Source organism: Clavelina lepadiformis, chromosome 5 (genome assembly GCF_947623445.1).
Source record: "Clavelina lepadiformis chromosome 5, kaClaLepa1.1, whole genome shotgun sequence".
In the NCBI taxonomy this organism is placed as follows: domain Eukaryota; kingdom Metazoa; phylum Chordata; class Ascidiacea; order Aplousobranchia; family Clavelinidae; genus Clavelina; species Clavelina lepadiformis.
This window is the reverse complement of record NC_135244.1, coordinates 19839719-19862327: the sequence shown is the minus strand read 5'-3', so window position 1 is coordinate 19862327 and position 22609 is coordinate 19839719. Positions and strand designations below refer to the sequence as shown.

At 36.5% G+C, this 22609-nt stretch overlaps 3 protein-coding genes across 3 annotated transcripts; 2 read left to right on the top strand and 1 right to left on the bottom strand.

Moving 5' to 3' along the window:
- Positions 1–1234: 1234 nt before the first annotated feature.
- LOC143459736 (failed axon connections homolog) lies at positions 1235–3599 on the top strand. The gene is made up of 4 exons (XM_076956994.1): positions 1235–1469; positions 1774–1894; positions 1984–2316; positions 2463–3599. The coding sequence occupies exons 1-4, from the start codon at positions 1438–1440 to the stop codon at positions 2784–2786; spliced, it is 810 nt and encodes a 269-aa protein (XP_076813109.1). The 5' UTR covers positions 1235–1437; the 3' UTR covers positions 2787–3599.
- Positions 3600–3622: 23 nt separating this feature from the next.
- LOC143459734 (sialate:O-sulfotransferase 1-like) lies at positions 3623–6560 on the bottom strand. The gene is made up of 7 exons (XM_076956992.1): positions 6339–6560; positions 5804–5918; positions 5453–5634; positions 5151–5358; positions 4769–5019; positions 4342–4533; positions 3623–4127 (listed from the first exon to the last, which is right to left on the bottom strand). The coding sequence occupies exons 1-7, from the start codon at positions 6553–6555 to the stop codon at positions 3760–3762; spliced, it is 1533 nt and encodes a 510-aa protein (XP_076813107.1). The 5' UTR covers positions 6556–6560; the 3' UTR covers positions 3623–3759.
- A 3369-nt stretch (positions 6561–9929) lies between these two features.
- Positions 9930–22039, top strand: LOC143459732 (methionine synthase-like). The gene is made up of 24 exons (XM_076956989.1): positions 9930–10136; positions 10392–10597; positions 10859–11018; positions 14883–14975; positions 15194–15300; positions 15438–15604; positions 15836–15998; positions 16178–16306; positions 16427–16603; positions 16720–16878; positions 17211–17333; positions 17529–17826; positions 17927–18156; positions 18309–18461; positions 18639–18758; positions 18931–19177; positions 19533–19657; positions 19789–19927; positions 20087–20275; positions 20366–20562; positions 20661–20861; positions 20946–21047; positions 21234–21437; positions 21609–22039. Exons 1-24 carry the CDS (start codon positions 10130–10132, stop codon positions 21690–21692), a joined length of 3780 nt encoding a protein of 1259 aa, XP_076813104.1. The 5' UTR covers positions 9930–10129; the 3' UTR covers positions 21693–22039.
- The last annotated feature ends 570 nt before the right edge of the window (positions 22040–22609 follow it).

Here is a 22609-nt window from a genome sequence, read left to right as displayed (position 1 = left end):
TGTTAAACTGGAAATGTTTACGCATGTCTGTGGTTAAATGCATGACATAGTTATATGCATGCATGTTATACGTCAGGCTTTTAGACGTCATGATATCAAATTTTTTTAACCGACACTGGTCACGTGACTATAAAAACCCTATACCAAAAATATACTTTTTTTCAAAAGTATTTGCGTAAAGACACGGTAAAAATTCCATAAATTGAATTCTCCAAGCTAATCATGTTTGCGTGACTGTAAGCCATAACAAGAACTGTATGGATAAAATCATTCTAATAATTACGATAAAGATAAAAATAAACCTAAAGTTTAAAACTAACACGTCATGATGATAAACTATAGTGGGCTTGTTCTTCTGTTCGACACTTGCATTTTCTTAAGTTACATTGTTCACTCCTTTAAAACTACTTTTAAAATTCTTCTCTGTTTTTAAAAAAAAACTGGTAGCTTGTCCTTCGCGTTACGGTTCAGTAACTTTTCCGTTATCTTCACTGCAAGCTTCTTTTACACTTCAATTTGCAATATAATGTCGCAATAAAATTTATTGCTAAAAAAGAAAACAAAATACAGCCAAGAAACATAGTACGACGACGCAACATACTTTAAGAACGACTGATCCGACAATAAGATTGTTATTTCTGATGTACTGTAGGTTTGTGTATGATTTTTCAACGCTTTGCTGTTACTTGCGTGGTCCCGTTGTACAGTAGTAATGCCTTGGTGTGACAGGTATTAAAAACACTATTCGGTAAACTTAATTCATTGCCGTGTGCTTAAAAAACGCTTAAAGGCACAGATACATGCACTTAGCTAGCAACAATGCCATTTTAATCGTAACCTTATACCACATTTCTTGGTAGTTTTCGGTTATTAAAATTATATATTTATGCTAAAGATAAATTAATTTTTACTAATTTACTTAAAACCCCAAATTTAGGTTTGCTGTAGGTAAGTTCACCCCTTTCGTAACTACAGAAATAGTTGCGTACCTTGACATGCAAGAGTGAGCAGCACCGTAAGACTTGCGTAACTTAACTTAAGGAAGAGTAAGGATTCTGCAAACTGAAGATAATTGGTTTACTTTACAGTAAAATATGACGGCTTTTCCCCTGATTACAGTTGTGTCATATATCACGCCAAACCGTGATCGTGAGATGCCTGTAATGTATACTAAACGAAAAATTTTAGTCACACTAGTCACGGCTTATCCGGTCAGCTGACAGTGATTACAAAGCGCGTAATGACGCAACTTTGCTGCAAGGCAAGACGTGTCCTTGAGTAGAAGTGTGTATAAATAAGCCTGGCGCACAGAGTTCGGTTCAAAACATATTGAGAAGCAAACGAATACCGATTACTGACTATTACCTCGAAAAAATTCGTATTAGTTGTGTTATTGTTGTTGCTATTTCTGAATACTCAAGCAGACAGAAAAGACCAATGTCAAGAAAAATGGAAGCGCAGTCAAGCGGGTAAGTCAAAGTACAATATTTTAATTGAACGGTTTTATCGTCAAACTGTACGGTACTGATATCAATCAAGCACCCACAGTTTGAGTATTTTTCGTATTGTCTTCTTTCTGCAATTGTTCACTGCGCTTGGAGCAATCAAGTTGTTTGCCGGCTTGAGATAAAATAGTGTCACGTTTTACAGCTTTTGCAGCAAATGCGGTATAACACAGTTTATGCATACACTTGAGAGCAAGGCATATATATAGCATAGCGCACTTTGTCAGCGTTATGCTATGCACGATGTAAATACGTGCTTCTGTTGCAGAAACGTCGTTAAGGATGAAATCACTGTCTTTGGGTTTGGAAAATCGTTCTTGGGGCCATGCTTGTCTCCATTTAATCTGAAACTTCAAACATACTTAAGAATGACTGATATAAAGTATAAGGTAAACATATTAGTAAAACAGCTGACTTTTTGTAGACATTTATGTTTATTTTTGACGGAAATATTTAACCCCAGTTTTGTTTTTTACAGCCTTGGTTTACCACCAAAATGCCGTCGAAAGGCAAAATTCCGTATATTGAACACAATGGAAAAATCGTGGAAGACAGCTCGTTTATTATCCAGTATCTAAATTCTGAATATAAAAAAGACCTAAACGCACATTTGACCCCAGCTGAGAAAGCAATCGCCTTGTCCTTTCAAAGACTTGTCGAAGACAATCTCTACTGGACCTTAGCATACCAACGGTGGTTGATGGATGATAGCATTTTGGACTTAATACCATTTCCAAACAGATTCGCCACGAAATTGTTTTCATGGTATACGTCTTTGAAACTAAGACCAGATCTAAGAAAAAACATGAGGGTAAATCTAAGGTTTTTTATTGATAAAGAAAGCTTCAAATATACAGTAGCTTATGTGTTGTTGAACAATTTAATTTATTTAAGCTCTGATTGACATTTCAATTTCATTATTAATTTACTCGTAACCACTATATTACATACACTTAGGGGCAGGGCATAGGAAGGCACAGCGAGGAAGAGATACTGAAAATTGCAAAGTTGGATTTAGGAGCCATCGCCGATTTCTTGGGTGAGAAGGAATTTTTCATGGGCTCCCAACCAAGCGAAGTAGATGCCGTCATCTTCGGATTTGTCGGGTTAATCATATTCACTGGATCCAACTCTGTCTCTGCAAAAGACGTAACGGAAAATCATCCCAATTTAGTCGCATATGTTGAGAGAATGAAGCAAATGTATTGGCCGGATTGGGATAAACTGTGTATTCCAGAAGGGACAACATCCTGGGATGAAATGCAACAGCAATGCGGCTGATCAAAAATTGTCCAGACGCTATTATTGTGTCACAACAGACAGCATTGTGATATAACAAAACCATTACATTACTCATTGTATACAAGCTATTATGCAGAAGAACTTAAACCAAACTATTCGGTATACACAAAAAAATGTAAAACGCTTGTTTGAAATTTACGACCTTTTTACGTTGTCGAAATCAGGTGTGTGCTGTTGTTCACACCATTCATGCGTCTTTTGCATATTTGGCATGTTTGTTCTCTACATTTTATCAATTGTTTTTTGTTTTTATGTATTTTTGTACCAATTTGTTATGCATACTTTTAACATAACATTTCAAGATAACCTACTATTTAGTTTATACTTTGTCATGCCATGTTGCACTTTGGGTTCAGTTCAGGTATTTTTATGTTTGAATTTAGCTTTTTCATTTGAGGCGCATAAAATTTCTTGATTTATTTGGAAAAAAGTGATCTGCAATTCATCTAAAACTGTTTCTTTCGATTTTATCGAACATTATTTGCAATATTACATCAATAAAAATAACAGATCACTTTCCACCATTTGTTTTACCTTAAAACCTAATATTAACAAGAACTGACTTTAACCAAGTCAAGTCATTTATGTAAATTCTGAGAATGAGACTCGGGGTCAAGTCAAAATAGCTCAAGTCACTGACGTGAATCATTACGACTCTGCATAAAATCACATGACGCTTTCAAACATGGCCATGTCGTCTATTGATTTTGATGATACAATTTAGTCAGGAATGAAATGCAAAAATTTTGTTTCGTCTTTTCTTGCAGAAATATATTCGGAGACGCACAAAGACAGCGATTGTTAATTGCAGTAACTACGGTCAAAGAATTTTATTCCATCTTTATAACTGATTGGATGAATAAGTAAGCGACCAAATGAAACAAACAAGATCAAATAAACAGAACATTATAAGATGAAACAAATTGTGGATTTTACCACATTCTTATACATGTTAGAGTTGTTTTTCGTAGTTTGGGAGCGGAGGTAGAGATTTTGCGTCCTTTTCAATGTAACTCCTCAGAGTTGCAATGGTATCGTTAATTAATTTAATTTGGTCTCTTGAGTAGGGATTGAAACCATCTTTCCTTGGCGGCCTCTTGAACAATCCGGTGCTCTCCAGTTGCAAGCAGAGCAAACGTTCTTCCAATTTGTTTACCTTGAATCCAGTGAAGTCCACGATCCGTCGTAATTCTCTGACATGATCTTGTTTAACATCTTCGTAATAGACCACAAGGAGAAGGGAAATCTTCCCACTTTTTAAGTAAGCAATATTTCGTGATAACCAGTTTTTGGCCAAACTTTTGACACTTTGCGTCCAATCTAAAATTTGTACAAAAAAAAACTGATAACTTATTAGCTTTAAAATCTTGGTACAAATTTTTGTTATGTTTTGGTTTACATAAAATGTTAAAGTATAAAACAATTAGGCCTATATAATGATTGCAATTTATAAGTTAGTTGAACAAACTTAAACTGAAAATTCATACTTTTAAGAGAAGTTATATACTGGTGAAGCGAAAGCGTAATTATAAACCTGGTTTGTCAAATATCTTGATGTTTCCTAGTCCTGTATGTGAATGGGAGCGTCGCCTGGTGTACTCAGCAAGAATAGCATCAAACGGGTTTCGAATTAAGACGATGTTCTTGGAATTGCTGTTTCCAGCAGCGTGAGCTTTGATAACTGAAGTTCTTCCACTAGAAGTGTTATCAAGTTCTCCAAGAAACCCTGGCAAGTTTTCACAGTCTTTAATAATGAGCAGTCAAGATTAATACTGTATGATGGACGGCTATTTATGTAAATGCCAACTGGATTTTTAATACTTGTTTCTTCTAAATGAACGTACAACTTCGGAAAAGAGGCAAACTAACTAACAATTGTGCCATGTAGTGTTTTTTACAAGTACTTATATAGCTTTTAATCTTTTAAAAGAATTGTTTTGCAATATTTAATTTTGTAATACCTCCCGAAGCCAAAACTTGGTCGTGGTAAACACTCCCTGTAAATACACCAGTTGCGCTTTCAATTAAATGTCTCAACCACGTATTTCCAGAGCCCGGAACACTGCGAAGAAAAATTGTTTCCGACGTTTGTGGAGGTAGAAATATCCGGAGATCACAACGGAAATCTTGCGCTGCAGTGCGCCATACTGCCACCGTGTCAGATCTAATAACTGGATTTGATTTTGACTCCAGTGTATTGTTGAGTCGAAATCTTCAAAGAGAAAACATAGTCATCGTTGACCAGCAATACAACAAAAAGTTCATAACAATTTGAATACATTTACATCGTTGTACGCAAGGAAATAATAACGTTGTCTTATATATATTCATATGTTTACTCACTGGTCAGTAGTATGCCCGCAGTGACACTTCTTTGCAGCGGTTACCATCGACAAGGTTTGCTCCTTTCTCTCACAATACAAATAACACCAAACTGGTGTGAGCTCTGAATCGTCAGAAATAGGCTCAGATATTGTTGTTTCATGAAAATTTGAAGGCTCCTTGAAAAGACCGATAAAGTTGCTTGAGATGCTTTCCATGGTTAAGGTTTCTGAAATGCATCAGAAGGCAGCAACCGTTATACAGAACAAAAGAAGTATAATTGTTAGTTACAAACTTTTTGAAACCAAAATGAAATGTTTTACCGTTCTCACAGAATTTTGTTATAAGATAAATTTCGGCTGCTACATCGTTTCTGGCACAGGTTACTTTTGGATTAGTCAAGATATTGTTTTTACACTTGTTGCTAGGGCTTAGGGCTTTATACTGAATAAGCATATTTCCACAAATACATTTTATTGGTGTCCTTGCTACAAGTTTTGAGTGCCTATAAAAAATGTTAAAATAAACTGCAAAAAAATTTTAAAAATTTGTTAATCTTTACAAAAAGGTAAACAAATATTAATTACTGAGTTATAATATTAAAGTTGGAAATATAGTAGATTTACTTAATATTACTTATTATAAAAAACAATTAAGTTGCTTCAATGTTTTACTTTTGAGAACAAATCTTGAAACAATCTTTTGGATTTTTGTTGTCCATCAAATAAATCGATTGCTTTTTAAAAAACTTTTCTGGTTTCTTCTCACAAAAGCAGCCCAAATAACGCACTGCAAACAAAACAGGGCAAAAAACAATCTCAAATCAATATTAAATGTCTATTCAGTTAAACTATATTTCCCTCATAATTTACTTAAAATGATTTTGTAAAGCTAATATACAAAAGTGAGTGTGCTGCTATAACTAATATGTAACACGCTGTTTTAAATGTAGCTGCTTATTTATAAAACCAAATCGTTAACAAATAAATAGAGCTTCTGTGTATTGAAGAAAGCAAAACGAATTCTCTGAAACATCTTACACAAAAAAAGTAAAAATGCATTTAAAAATATGGTAATAATGTACTTAAAATGTACTAAGAGAAAATAATAGGCTGTAGTCAAAACAAGATGGAAAAAATTTAAAAAATCTTAATTGCAATAAAGTTAAATAAAGTTGTATTGACAGAATAATTGTGTTGTTTAACTTACCTTTGCATCTCAATTCGTACGTTTCCTGTTGCATCACTTGAGCTGACGAGGTCCAACTTTGTCCAGTTCCCATCATGAACGTTCTTTCATTCCCGATGGATATTGAAGATGAAAACATCTCATTTGATGTTGGCGATGATGTTGAAAGAGGATATTTGTGGTGCATGACTAGTGCAGATTCTTTTTTACGAGCCGCTGTTTTCCGTTTAAATCCCATGTAACTTGGCTGTAAACTAATTAGCAGTAATATCCAGAATGTGATCAAAATAACTGCAGCACCCTTTGAGTAATGCATCTAAGAATGTACCAAGAAGAAAACGACTTAATTTCGTACTAAAACAAACATCAAAGATCTGGGAACAAACGAAATCTGCAACAATATTCAAACTAAATGAAATATATCGCATCGTTGGTTTCCAAGTGCTTTGAAAATACTGGATGTACAATATGGGACCACACCATTGATTAAGGAAAGAATTTCTATGAAACTAAGAAACTATGACAAAGAAAAGAAAACTGTTTTAGTTCTTATATTCCTATCTTCTACGTATAGATGAAAATATTTTATATAAATCACGATATATTGCTTGGTTCAGGTAGCAAAGTCACCCATTCATATTTCTTAACGGATCGTTTCTTATATTGAAGAAAACGACTTCGTGTAGTAAATGACGCCTGTATAGGCCATTTGCTCTGATTCTTACTCATAAACTACAGTCTATATTTGCAGTTTGTACATAGCAATCTTTTTCTGATATTCGATAAGTTGTAGAACAAGTATAGGTGACGAAACGTCAATATTTGTGACAATTCGCAAACCAACTCCGTTTCAGAAGTATGGCGACGCATGTTAATGTAGTTATATAGAAGTTATTTGCATTTATCAGCATAACTTTTAAAACACTAACTTTGTTTTGTAGCATCAAAGGTATTACAAGAACAATTAAAACTTCATTATGCTGCATTACATAGAAGTAAAATTTTATCATAATAATTCAATAAACGTTATACAAACTTCATTTTTCTACTTCAATAAACTAAACTTGTTTTACTTGTTTTTGCAAATATTGACCGATGGCAATGTTGTACATCACTAAGCGCTTTTAAATCACCGGAACTAGACAAACGAAGAACAATTTTCCGGCCATTTAACTGTACTTTCAACATATTATCGGTAGCGATATGAGCACACTCTCAGCTATCATGGCGTGGGAATTTGTGATCAATGGCAGTTATGAATAAAAAGATTTACTTTTAGCAAACCGCCGCATGATGCTCGCTTCGAAATCTGTGCAAGGTCGCAGTTTTTCAGCGCAATTGTCACGCTAAATTCCTATGTCTGGGAAACTTCTTGCTATAACGGCTAGTCACTGTAGTGTAGTCGCTCTATTCACTTCTTAAACGTTCGAAACAAACCATTTATGGAAAATATAAACATTAGTTTTTTCAATTTGGATATCATTCAAGTTAAACGTACAAGAACCCAGTCTCTGGTCACAACAGCTCTGTTAAACACTGACCAAAAGGGCATTATAATAGTAAACGAGACATTGAGTCAATCTCGATATGGATTGAAATCGGAGAAAAGTATCAAACATAAAAAACATTTTAATGTTGGTTTGAAATAAAATACTGAACACGACAAAAATATAGCCCAGTGCTTATTGTTAAAAGCACGAAATAAAACCCTAATAACATTATATTATCATCAGATCTGCACCGGAATTCGTAGGAATACGGACTAATTATGACAATTAGCACAATCCCAAGAGATTCCCTTGGAAACAATTTTATTCTATAAAAACCTTTCTCGCCACTAGAAAGCATTCTTATCATAGATAATGCAAAATGGCTCCTTTATCTAGTTGCTGTCAAGCATCATCATTAAATTCAGTGCAAAGAAATTACTTGATTTTAAGTTATTCGTAATGTTACATTTCCATTATTACAGTGCGATACGATAAACTCCTTCAATATTCTGTCCTCATGGTGAAGGATTTTAGCCATACGCTTTAATATGCAAAGTTACTAAACCATCCAAACAAAACTAAACGTTTTAAAAATATTCAATTGTTTTTCTTCTTCCGCCACTAGAGAGCGATATGATTCCCCATCGGAGATCCACTTGATGTGATAGAGCACGTCAATGTGCTCAAACCCTCCAAGTGTTGAGTCCAAACCTGCACACAATACAAAGATATGGCTCGTCGTAAAATTTATAAGTTTTTTGCCACTAGAGGACGAAGTGCATCACTGAGTCAGAAATCCTTGCACCAGGCGATAGATCGTTCTCATCCGCTGCAATGTGCATAGTTACAATGTCACACATGCTGAAACATTCGTCCTAAAAATGTTTTAAATCTTCAAATTGGCGATTCAATTTTTCTACCGAAGATGATTCGAGAAGTAATAATAATAATAATATTATTCTGAAAAACAAAAACAACCTGTATCGAAGTCATAGATTTCGATCCATAATAATTGCAATTGTAGAATTTGTAGTAAACCGGTTAAAACAGTTTATTTACTCTGTGAAGCAATAGTTACGTCATATTTAATTCTAGATTCTTTACGGTTTGGCGCTAAATACAGTACTGTGAAACAAACATTTACAAGTAGCCAATATAATTTTTTTAATGTGATTTGTATGATTTCTGGAACGTAACTATGATTTCTATACATCAGCTGTTTGTTCCGCTCTAATGAATTAAGTAAATACTATATAGCCGATTCATGATCCTGGTGATCCCCCAGTCTGCCAAACGTATGGCGGTGGGAAAGGTGTAGTTTGAAAGCTGTTAAACTAGATATGCGTGAGTAGTATGTGTAGCTGTACCATGTATGGTCAGCTCTTATAGCGGGATTCGGTTTGAAAGTTGGTGGAAACTTTATCAGGCTTGGCTTAAAAATGACGGTTTCCTGTCTTGGTATCTCGTGATGTCGTTTGCTCAGTAGATTTAGACAACAAATCGTTTTCGAGTTACGGCCGCGATTTTTTGAGTCATAGGTGCTCATAACTAAGCTGAGTAGCAGATGTATTTGTTTATGCAATAGAGATAAAATTGTAAGAAAATACAATACTGCGACATTGCCTAGCTTTTCTGTTTAATAAACATTTCTGAATATAGTAACTAAGTTTGCATCTTATACTAACCTTTATTATTGTAAACTTTACTCTAAATGCAAGTTACGCGCAACTTACACCATGCAAACGTTTTGGTTGCATGCTGACCATGTACTGTGGCATCAAATTGAGCAAATCAACTGCATAGGATTTCAATTGCTGTAAAATAAAAACTAGTTTAATACTATTCATTTTAGTATAAACGCATACCGTAAGGCTAACTGCCTCACACTTATATTTGAAAAAAAAAACTCTGACTGTCATACAATTTGATTTTACTTTGCGAATTTGTCATTGTAGCCATCCACATCATAATATGTTGCAATTTTGCTTCATATTTTGGCCGTATTTGCTTTACTACTTATTATTTTATGACAATCCTTTATTCGGTATTTTTCTTTTACCAGCGGGTCCTTCTTTGATATATGGTTCGTTTGTATCAACACTGCCTCATTCCCTTACGTTACATTTGTTTTTTAAATACAGGACATTGAAATCAGTATAACTTTCATAGTTTTAATGTGAGTGAGGTTTCCTTGTTGCTTTTGATATGCTGAAGACTACGTGTGCCAGAAATCCATGAGCAATTTACCAGTTGAACAACAGATTGACCATCTGAAACTCATTTCAGAAACATCACATTAGTTTAGTGGACAACAGCAAAACAATGGCAGGTAAGAATGCAATCAGGTGTTTTGTCAATCACATGTAAATGTATTATTTGTTGGTTTTATCAAATGCTTTTGATTTTTATTTAGTAATTTCTAATCATTCCTAATCATTTTTTCTTATTGGATATTTTTGTTTACTGTTTTAAAGCTGGTATTTGTATGATATCTCTTTATTGCTAAAATTTTCACAGAAATGGCATTTGACTTTCCGTATGTGCAGTAGTTTAACCAGCAGCAATGATTTTTTATCATTTTCAGGACATGCAACTGCCAATGAGATCCGAAACACATTGAAGGAAAGGATCATGGTTTTTGATGGGGGAATGGGAACTATGATACAGGGTTTAAGATTTCAAGAAGAACATTTTTGCGGAGAGGAATTCGTAGCCCATTCTCACCCCTTAAAGGGAAACAACGACCTTCTTTCGTTGACGCAACCTGAAAGTATTTACCAGATCCACAAAGTAAGACTAAACTGGAAAATCTTTCTTGATGTAACCTTCTAGTATTACAAGCTAAATATCGAAGCTTTTTTATGAGAGAACATCTGGTTTGACTGCTTAAAATATATTGCAACTATCCAGTATTCTGTGACTGTTGATTTTTATTGCCTTTGTTACCACACATTTGCAATGTATATACATATTTGTTTTAATTTGACGTGATGTTTTGCTCATACCACAAAATGTTATCTTTACCGCGAACACAATGTTATGTTTACACAGGATTATTTGGAAGCGGGAGCTGATTTCATTGAAACAAATACATTCAGTGGAACATCAGTTGCCCAGGCAGATTATGGACTGGAGCATCTGGTTAGACGCTTGAACAGGGAGTCAGCTGAAATTGCTAAACGGGCAGCAGAAGATGTGACTCTTGCCACAGGTATGAGAATTAATTAGACCAAACTATGATGTTTTTATCTGGTTTGTGTATTTTGCTTGTTGCTATTGTAACCGTCTGACTCCACATAAATGTGATGTTGAGTGTTGTTCTAAACATAGCACATCATCAGCAGAAGAAGCAACAGATAAAAAATTGATAAAACTTCATTAGCCGAAACTCTATTCGCTAACGTAGTCGTGCTGATAATTATTATCATTAAATAATAAGCAATATGCAAGAGCATGGGTGTATACAGTGAGACCTCGTTAATCCGGACCACTTCGTTTCGTCAAAAAATGTCGGTTTAGCGGGGTATCCGGATTATTGGAAAGTAAAAAATCAATCTTGCAAATGCAGCACCGTGTTCGATACGCAGTATGCACCTTACTCCAATTCTAAGTACCGAGTTTCTGGCTGGACAGCAACTAAAATAAAATTATATTTTTTGTATGATCCGACCCAGTGTCGAACCCCAGAACCACCGTATTAAAGACGAATGCTCTAAGCCAGAAGTGACGAACATGCGGCCGCAAATCGGTTTGACAACCGCTCTTGCATGGCGAAGCATTCCGGCGGGACCAGCAGTCTAGAACTTTCTTAGGCCTGTTTCCAATTTTTGCGCAATGCGATATCAAAAGCTGATAGCACGATTGAGTCGCAGCAGTATGTCTTCAATAGATTGCCGCACTCAACCTATGTAATGTACGTATTTTTTTGCGACCGCGGAAGCGTTGTTTGTTAGTGTTGATGAACAATTTATTTTTTCGTTTCTAAAATACTGTACAGTATTTCATAGTATGACTAAAAAGCTGTGCGGCTTACTCAGCTGTAACTAACAAAGTGGCTTGCCACAACGAATAGGACCGTCACCGCTGCTACAACGTCATTATGCAACGCAACGTAATTATGCGTAGATAATAATCGGCTATTGTTTCGTCAACAAACTAACAATACTGTATTAGGACAATCGTGAATCATTTTCGCTTAACTGTTAATAATCCGGTTTATCGGATTTTATTGCTATTGATTTAGCACATTTGTTCCAAAACTTTTGTGTCGGAGTCGGACAGCGGGGTTTCCGGATTAAAGGGGTAAAATGCATAGGAAGAAATCCGTTCCCGGCAGTTTTGTGTCGGATAGCGGGGATTCCGGTTCATCGGGGTCCGGATTAACGAGGTCCCACTGTATAAAGATATATATATACATACGAGGTTTGTTCAAAAAGTATCTGACCTTTTTTCTTTCTGCCAAAAGTAGTGCCACCTGCGCCAAGTTTTTTGGGGGTATTGTTACGTCACTATTACTCCATATTTTGTGAATCGTTTCAAGTCGATCGGCCATGTCGTTCTCTCTGTGTTAAGCATTAAATGCAGGTATATAGTACGTGCTCGGCAATGCTTTTTCACGCAAAATCGCATTTCAATGACACAACACAACACATCGAACAGAAGCATTGCATCAAGTTTTGCCAAAAGCTTGGTGAAAGTCAAACTGAAACAATTCAAAAGATTCAGTACGTTTTTGGAGATGAGGCCTTGAGCCCAACTCAGATAAAGGAATGGTTTAATCGCTTTAAAGATGGCCGAATGTCAGTGGAGAGTGAGCCACGCTCAGGGAGGACATCCGCAAGTCGAAGCGAGGAGATGATTGAGAAAGTTTGCCAATTGGTGTCACGGGATTATTTTTATGCACCTGTTTTGTAGACACCACATTATACACCGTCTTTTCTTTGCATTGTGTTGTTTTTATGCATGTTCACGGTCTGCCGTATTTTACTTGTTTATGTTCTTTTACTTGTTCTTGTACACCTGTTTTTATCGAATCTCTTGTGACGTCTCACGTAGTTACCCCAAAGGCTAAATTAGTATCGTGTTTTACGTTCCACGTTGATTCCTTCATCGCGTGGAATTTGTTTGGTGTAGTACTGTGCTCGGCTGGGCGACGGTTGTGGGCAGTTACGTTTTGGGTTTTAGTGAGAGATGATCGTTTTTATTAAGTAAAATGCCATTAAAAGTTAACAAGGCAAAACCGGCTAAGTGACTAGCCGTTAGAGCGGGAAGATTCCTGGCTAAGGAAAATCTTGGTTACATTGGTACTGGAAGATCGTTGTTTAACAGTATGAGAAATCGTTGCAGATGTGGGATTAAGCACGGGTTCAGTTCATTCTATCTTAATCGAGGATTTCCACCTGTGTAGAGTGTTGGCGAAATTCATTCCCAAGCTGCTGAAGGAGCAACAGCAATGGAGCAAAGGAAGCATGTGGAATCTCCAAGGCCCGAAAGAACATGACAAGTTCGCTGCAATTTTAAAGTGATGATGACCTGTTTTTTTTCCTGCGGCGTTGTGCATCACGATTATGCACCAAAAAGCCAGACAATTAACAAAGAGTACTATTTGGAAGTTCTACGTCGCCTTCGTGAAGCTGTGCGAATAAAGCGGCCAGAGATGTGGCCAGCAAAGAATTTTCAGCTTCACTACGACAATGCACCCACTCAATCCGCCCTTGTGATCCAATCTTTTCTGGCCAAAAGCGGCATGTGACTCGTTCACCAGGCTTCTTACTCTCTAGACTTGGCACCTTGTGATTTCTGACTTTCCCCAAGTTTGAAACCACTCTCAAAGAGATAAGATTTCAGTCACGAGAAGACACTATAGAAAAATCAACAGAGGAGCTATTGAGCATTCCGGAGGAGCAATTCAAGGTATGTTTCCAGAAGTGGAAGAAGTGCTGGAAAAGTGTGTGGACCTCCAGAGGATTATTTTAAAGGAGATTAAATAAAATTTCTGAAATTCATTTTGTTGTGTGCTTTGTGCTAAAAGGTCGGATACTTTTTTAACAGACCGACTTTTTTACAGACTTTTTTAACATATATAAATATATATATATAAAGTAATCAAAGAAAGAAAGTAAATTATGCAAGAAAATGCAAAATATCCAACGACCTGGCACTTGCTGTCGCGTTATAGCAACAACACATTTTATTGGTGCTTGTACACATTTTACAAAAAAAGGTTACAACATAATATGTATACAGTCGACTCCGCTTAATTCGGACACTTTGGTTCCGCTCACTTTTGGCCGAATTAAGCGGAGAAACGGCTTTGTCCGAATTAAGCGGAAAATCAATTGTTCGTTTCATGGTCATGCATAAAGGCAAAAAACGCATTTAAAATACTGTAGTGTTGCGTAATAAATGAATTGCAGCTGCGCTATACTGCAGTAACTCGCACTGATCGCATAAAACGTCTTCGTTTACTTTAGTGAGCAATTTCAATTTTCGTGTTAAACTTTTCTGTACAATTTTGTCCTACAAGATGGCCGCAATTGTACCGAAGTAAAAGCGACTATGAAGCTGGCACGGCGTTATATGAGTTCATTGTCGATTGTTACTGCATGGATCGTCATTGTTTCACCATAATCACTCATAATGCAATTGAATCTTGTCTTAAAACGAACGAAGTACTGTTTATTGTGTCATAAGTTCATAACCTAACAATGGAATTGCGAACCTGTGTCCGAATTAAGTGAAGAATTGTCCGAATTAACAGGATTTTTTTACGTTCAATTTGTACTTTTGTTCCGTTCCTGAGCATTTTGGCCGAATAAAGCGGTTGTCCGGGTTATCCGGTGTCCGAATTAAGCGGATTCGACTGTACATACAAAAGTTACAACGTTTTATTGGTGCCTGTAGTTATCGTTTATTTTGTTAATGTAACAACTGTGATACTTTTTATGAAAAGTGCACCAGTAAATATTTTAATGTTTTTGTATATGTTAGCTATATTGCATATTTTATGTATATACTTATATTAGACTGTTTTTGATCCTTAACTACTGCTTGTTTCAAAATTATTTTGTTTCAGGAGTAAAACGGTATGTTGCTGGTAGCGTAGGACCAACCAATAAAACCTTATCAGTTTCACCATCGGTCGAACGTCCCGACTATAGAAATATTAGTAAGTTTATTTTGACATTTTGGATCATGAATGACACTTTCCAATACATCTATTTATAAAGTTTTATATTTCTTTAAGCAATTAGCTACTTGCTACATTAGGAATAAACTGTGTGATATTTTGGCTTTATTGTCTGTAAAGTTAGAAGTATTTATTCGGTAAAATACTACGAATGATTTTGTGTTTTGCTATGCTAGCGAAAAATATTCATGTTTCAGCATTTGATGAACTTGTTCAAGCTTACGGAGAGCAAGTGCGTGGTCTTCTGGAGGGTGGTGTTGATGTCTTGTTAGTTGAGACCATTTTTGACACAGCTAATGCAAAGGTATTTTTCGACTTTATATTACAATACTACCTTGATAGCAGAAGATCTTTCTTTTCTTTGTCAGTGTTGTTTTAGTGTTCGAATTATTCAAAAGCATTTCCTTACTTGGAGAAAACTACAGTAAAATCTGTTGACAGGCTGCCCTTTTTGCCATTGATGGGATATTTGAGGAGCTAGATTTTGCACATCTTAAAGGCATGCCCATCTTTATTTCTGGAACTATAGTGGACAAAAGTGGCAGAACTTTGTCAGGTCAAACCGGGGAAGCATTTGTCATAAGTGTCTCTCACTCAGATCCTATGTGGTAAGTTTCTTTGCGCTTGTGCAATGACAGAATATATAGGTCTTACTTTATTTTTCGAAAAAGAAGTAGTAAAAGGAAGGAAGTGTGTGATTTATAGCTTGTGAAGTTGGATCATTTTTCAGAATGTGGTTCACCAGATACTATGTGTTATTTATCAATTAATTATTATTATTTATCATAAAATCTTTAATAGTAAATTAAACAATAATATTTATATGTTGAACAACTTAGCATTGGATTAAACTGTGCCCTGGGTGCCTTAGAAATGCGACCATTTATTGAAATAATTAGCATGTACACTGATGCATTCATCATATGTTATCCGAATGCTGGGTTGCCTAACACATTTGGAGGTTATGATGAAACGCCTGAAATGACAGCAAAATATCTTGGTGTAAGGTTTTTTTTTTCTATGCTTAAGATTGGCAACTTCACTTCAGCTTGTGGTGTTTATGATATTGTTTCTTATTTGATGACATTTTACCATTGCCACAATATACATTTTCTAGGTTATGAAATGCAAGTGGATTTGCTTGCGTTTACGGTAACGGATTATTTTATACTTGGTTGTAGGAGTTTGCACAAAGTGGGCTGGTCAACATAGTTGGCGGTTGTTGTGGAACCACACCTGGTCATATAAAGGCAATTGCTGACGCGGTTAGGTTCTGTAAGCCAAGGATCCCGCCAAGAAATCCCCATAAAGTACTAGACATTTTTATTTTGTTATTTTATCCAATGTATTCCTGTATAAAAATTAATTTTATTGTTCTCGTTAGGAATTGTTTGGATGCCACCTACCACATTTTATATGTTTTATGTCAGAATAGCCTTCTTCTATCCGGATTAGAACCGAGAAAAATTAATGAGTATTCCAACTTCGTAAATATCGGAGAGCGTTGCAATGTTGCCGGTTCACGCAGATTTGCCCGACTTATCCAAAAAGGAAAATTTGAAGAAGCTTTAGAGGTTGCCAAGCAACAAGTAGAGATGGGAGCTCAGGTTCTTTTGAAATCAAATTTTATTCCATTTATACTACTTACTCGAAACACTTTACAAATCTGATATTTGTGTAATTTGATTTATATTTACTTGATATTTACAATTTTGCTATTTAGATACTCGACATCAACATGGATGAAGGTATGTTAGATGGAAAGGTGGTAATGCCACGATTTGTCAATCTTATCGGTTCTGAACCCGACGCGGCAAAAGTACCGCTCTGCATTGACTCTTCCAACTTTAATATTATTATTGCTGGTCTTAAATGCACTCAGGTAATCATATCATTTATCTAATAGTTTTCAACTTTTTCTTACTTGTGGACCCATAGCTGCAATATTTCTCTTCTCATCGAACCCCAACTTCAAAATTGTTATTTAATAGGCTATTTATGAGGAATTAAAATGTAAGTCACGAAACCCCTGCTCCGCCTTTGCGGCCCCCATGTTGGGAGCCACTGGTCAACCACATATCAGCTGCCTGTTATCGCTCTGTAGTAATTTTGAATAAGAATGTTTCTACTTATTTAGGCGCTCAGAGCATCTGTGTTGATTTTCAGGCTGCATAGACTTTCTAAAGACTTTAATCTGCTAATTTTATCTTCCAGGGAAAGTGTATTGTGAACAGCATCAGTTTAAAAGAAGGAGAGGATGATTTTATGGAGAAAGCTAAATTAATAAAACGTTTTGGTGCTGCTGTGGTTGTGATGGCTTTCGATGAAGTCGGCCAGGTATAGTTAATCGTGTGATGAATTTGATGGGAAACTCCCCTGTGCAAAGATGAAATGAACTGAAGCAGTAGATATCCTAAGCTTTTGCACTCTTTCCTTACTGTTTTAGCCTTGTTTGTTATGTATAGTTGTTTTTTCCGCATAATGTTTATTGGTTAAAAATTAAAATAATGTTGTGATCTACTCTTTAAACAGGCAACATCCATTGAAGACAAACTAAGGATTTGTTCACGATCATATAACATTCTCGTTAACAATCTGAACTTTAACCCCAACGACATCATATTTGACCCAAACATTTTGACTATCGGAACTGGTATGGAGGAACACAATGAATATGGGGCAAATTTTATTTACGCCACCAAGCTGATAAAAGGAAAACTGCCCGGATGTCGAGTCAGTGGCGGACTTTCCAATTTTTCGTTTTCGTTTCGTGGAATGGATGCCATTAGGGAGGCAATGCATTCAGTGTTTTTGTTTCACGCTATCTCAGGTTGGTTAGACAAAATATGTGAAATAATGTTTAAGGATTTTTGCCACCTTCTATAGGTAGAAACTCCACAATCAACTTGCTAAAAAAATATCTTCTGCAGCCGGTATGGATATGGGAATTGTTAACGCTGGTAACCTTCCTGTATATGATGACATAAGCAAAGATTTGCTCCAGCTCTGTGAAGATATTTTATGGAACAAAGACCCCGAGGCAACGGAAAAGCTGCTGAAATATGCTCAGACACAGGGCAAGGGAGGCAAAAAAATAATCGAGAGTGAAGAATGGAGAGAATGGAAGGTTGAGGATCGACTCGAACATTCCCTTATCAAAGTAACCCTCATATTCCAGTATCTACTACATGCAGTTGCATGGATTGGTTTTTAGACATAAGTTAGTCTTTAGGCACTGGCACCAGTCTATTGTTTAAACTTTATGTTTTATTGAGTTAAAGCTTGTTTTTTGATATGCATTTTGTCATTTAGGGAATTGACAAGTATGTTGTAGAGGACACGGAACTGTGTAGGTCTAACTCAGAGCTTTATCCCAAAGCACTGAATGTTATTGAAGGCCCTTTAATGAAGGGCATGAGCATAGTTGGTGATTTGTTTGGAGCGGGGAAAATGTTCCTACCTCAGGTAATTCGATCAAAGTGTTTTAACTAGTTCTACAAACGTCCATAGGAAGTCCAGGTCCCATAGAAAGCTACAGTTTGTCTGCTCCTGTCTTGTGATTTTTTCCTTGTGTATCTGTATGAATCATATGTTTTGAAAAGTTTAGAAAAAGTTGTTATTGCGAATGGTAATATTTTTCAGGTGATCAAGTCTGCACGTGTCATGAAAAAAGCGGTTGGTCACCTTATTCCTTTTATGGAAAAAGAAAAGGAAGCAAAATTTAAAGAAATGGCAGCATTGGGAATTGACTTTGATGAAGACGTATGACAAGCGAATTGCTTTTCTTTGCACAATTCTTTTTGGCCAACTTTAAAACATCTCAAAAATAAACAGATAAAAAGTCACGAAACACAATATTTTAAACAATGAACACCTGCACTTGGCCTTAATCATAGTTTTATGCAGATATTTAGTCTGTTCAATTTTCCATCAGAATCCATATGCTGGTACAATAGTCATAGCGACCGTTAAGGGAGACGTTCATGATATCGGCAAGAATATCGTTGCCGTAGTCTTGGGCTGTAACAATTATCGTGTTATTGACCTCGGCGTCATGACTCCATGCGATAAAATCATTCAAACTGCGCTCCAAGAAAAAGCAGACATCGTCGGCCTATCGGGCTTGATTACGCCTTCCTTGGATGAAATGATCCATGTTGCAAAGGAAATGGAAAGATTGGGTATGGTGACCTTCGACCTGTTGATTGCTCTTTTTCATGAACCTGCATGCTCATTGGATATTGAACCTGTAACTCACATTTCTTGCACTGTGTAATTGTATTCTTACGGTGGCAATTGTTGTATTAATTTGGTTCTATCAACGCCTTATCTTGTGACAAGCTTCTATATATGTACATATGGAAAACTTGAAGCTGTTTCTTTTCTAAAACCGGTCGTTCCTGGCCCACTTTTCTCATAGCCGTATATGTTTGTTAACGTTAAAAGCACAGTGTTGGGGACTACTTGAGTTTGGAAATACTGAAGTCGTGCGTTTGTAACACAAGTTTCATGTCAGTTGCCAATTGGTTCTTTTAGGTTTGAAGTTGCCCTTGCTGATTGGAGGAGCCACCACATCAAGAACTCATACTGCTGTGAAAATTTCTCCCCGTTACAGCCAACCGACAATCCACGTTCTTGATGCATCTAAAAGTGTGGTTGTGGTACGTTAACCCACGTTGTAAATTGTGCTCAAAACTTCATAGTTTTGTACTAAACTACATGATCTTTGTCAGTTGTGCGTAATATGCCGGCCTTAGTCTTAGTGTACTCAAAAATATTTATATTTACACAGTGTTCAGCTTTACTTAACCATGAAGAAAAAATGGATTTCGTTGAAGAAATTTCTGAAGAATACGAGGAAATTAGACATGACCATTACGAGTCTTTGTCAGAAAGGAGATACTTGACCTTAAAACAGTGCAGAAATGCTGGTTAGCTACGTTAAAAATGAAACCCTGTAAATGTAAAATAATTAAATATTAAAATGGGGCATATTTGAACATAATTAGAATGAACAACATATTGGTATTCCATATCATATTAAATGTTATTCCGCGTCTTTATATAAAATTTAAACGTTCACTAAACAGGTTTGAAGGTAAATTGGCACGACACTGTTATACTTGAACCAAACTTCACGGGGACCCAGACTTTCCATGACTACAGCATAGAAAAATTGCTCTCGTACATCGACTGGAAACCTTTTTTTGATGTCTGGCAGTTACGGGGGAAATACCCTAACAGAGGATATCCAAAAATTTTTAAAGATAAAACCGTTGGTAAGAAGAACGCCTCACCACCCTTGTATTAAATAGTATAAATGTATAAGTTTGGCCAGAGTTATAAAACGAAGCCACGAAATTTTTCAGGCGAGGAAGCTTTGCGCGTATTTAACGACGCAAAGTGCATGCTGCAGAATATTTGCAATCAGAATCTTTTAAGGATGGAAGGCATCGTTGGCTTTTATCCCGCCAACTCTGAAGGCGACGATATCGTTATTTATGATCCGGACAATCCCTTGGAAGAAGGGCAGCCAAAGGCAACGCTGTACGGCTTAAGACAGCAGGTAACATAGAAAGCTATGATGTGTCACCGCTACTTCTCTTGCGATTGGTCCTTACGTAACTGTATAAAGTAAAATTGAAACAAAAATCATCTAAACAGGCAGAGAAAGAAGCGGAAGCGACTGATCCATATTACTGCTTGTCTGACTTTATTGCACCAAGGCAATCCGGACTCCGAGATTACGTGGGAATGTTTGCAGTAAGCTGTTTCGGAGCCTCTCAGCTGGCAACTAAGTTTGAACGAGAAATGGACGATTACAGCAGCATTATGGTGAAAGCACTCGCAGATCGTCTAGCTGAGGTATACCTAATGATTGCATTTGCTCTCTGTGCTACGGCCGCAGTGTAGAAACTGATAAAACATTTATGGTTGTTGTTGTGACAGGCTTTCGCTGAAGCACTGCATGAGAAAGTACGGACAGTTTTATGGCCATACTCTTCCACGGAGAATATGACCGCCGGGGACCTCCATAAGATTAAATACCAGGTTTGTTTTTTCCTCGGGTATTCTTTAAGGAAATTGATTTAAGTGTATATATACGTGAACGTCACATCTTGGAAAAAGTTCAAAACAGTTGACAACTTCCGCAAAACTAACAACTAAAACTTTTAATACCCACATTTTTTCTTTTTATTTTGAAGCAATATTTATCATATGCGTTTACGCTGACAGGGAATTAGACCTGCGCCGGGTTACCCAAGCCAGCCTGATCACACGGAGAAATTGACCATGTGGGAAGTGATGAAAGTAAAAGAAAACACGGGCATTGAATTGACCGAATCGCTCGCCATGAACCCAGCCGCTTCAGTCAGCGGTCTGTACTTTGCTCATCCGCAATCCACCTACTTTGCAGTTGGAAAAATTTCGGAAGATCAAGTAAGCTGCTTAGGAATTAAACGGGGCCTCGGCAGCAAAAGTAGTCTTAAGAAGTTAGCTTTGTCTCAAACACTTTAACGTAAATTTGACTACACTTAACGTTTAACACGTGACGCCATGGGTCTTGTTTTTTTTTCAAGAAATCATCATATTTTTGTTCTCGCTTTCCAGGTTTCCGATTATGCTGCAAGAAAAGGAAGATCTAAGCAAGAAGCTGAAACTTGGCTAAGTCCCATCTTGTCCTATGAAGTTTAATTGTTGCCATGTGATTGCCTTTTCTACTCTCTGCATGCTTATATGCGGCGTTATTCAGTGTCTTAAATGAAAGCCGTTTTTGCCTTGAAATCGAATGCTTCGAATTGAGGAGCTTTTAGCTGTAAAGAATTATCATAATTACCTACTGTGTTTATGTACGCAAACTGAAATTTTTTCTTCGGATTACTTTAAAATATTGCACTAACTTCGTTTGCGCGACATTAATCGTAGTTTATAATTCGATAGTTTTTTATGCATTTGAACATTGCCGAGCGCGTCGTTGGACTATTTCATTTAGTTTCCATCAGTTCCTTAAGTTTCTGAACAGGATTTGTACACAGTATAAATATTTGTGTTAATTAATGGTTTCAAGTTTCAGTCCAAGGTGTAATTCACTTTCAGAACAAGAGTTTGCGTACTTTCGCACTGGGTATGTATCAAGGTACCTTTCCGCAGAGCCGAGTAGGGACCCAACCTGCGTTTACGTGTATTTTTTCTAACCATTACAAAAATTTTTGAACAAGGACTTAGTGTATAGCGGATAGCTGTTTTCGTAATGACCCAAATTCCCGAAAGATAATTAACCGAAAGCAAGCGAACGTGTCATTTCTGGATGCCTCAAATTTCCACGAATCATTTTGAAAGACAGCACCGGTTACCGAGCTTGTATTGTGCAAGTTCCAACGAACGCATAAGCCTAAATTTTATTTTGTTGCATTGCTCGAATTTGGAACGGTTTATCAGGACCATTGAATGGGAGCAAGCGTCGTTCACAGTTTTATGCCTTATTCAAGGGTAGCACAACTGGGAATCGAACGCGGATCGCAATTCTACTAAACAGACCGCGGGGCCGATATTTCCAAAATATGTAGCCACAATCACTGCATAAATTTACGCTGTTTGGATATTTCAACTTT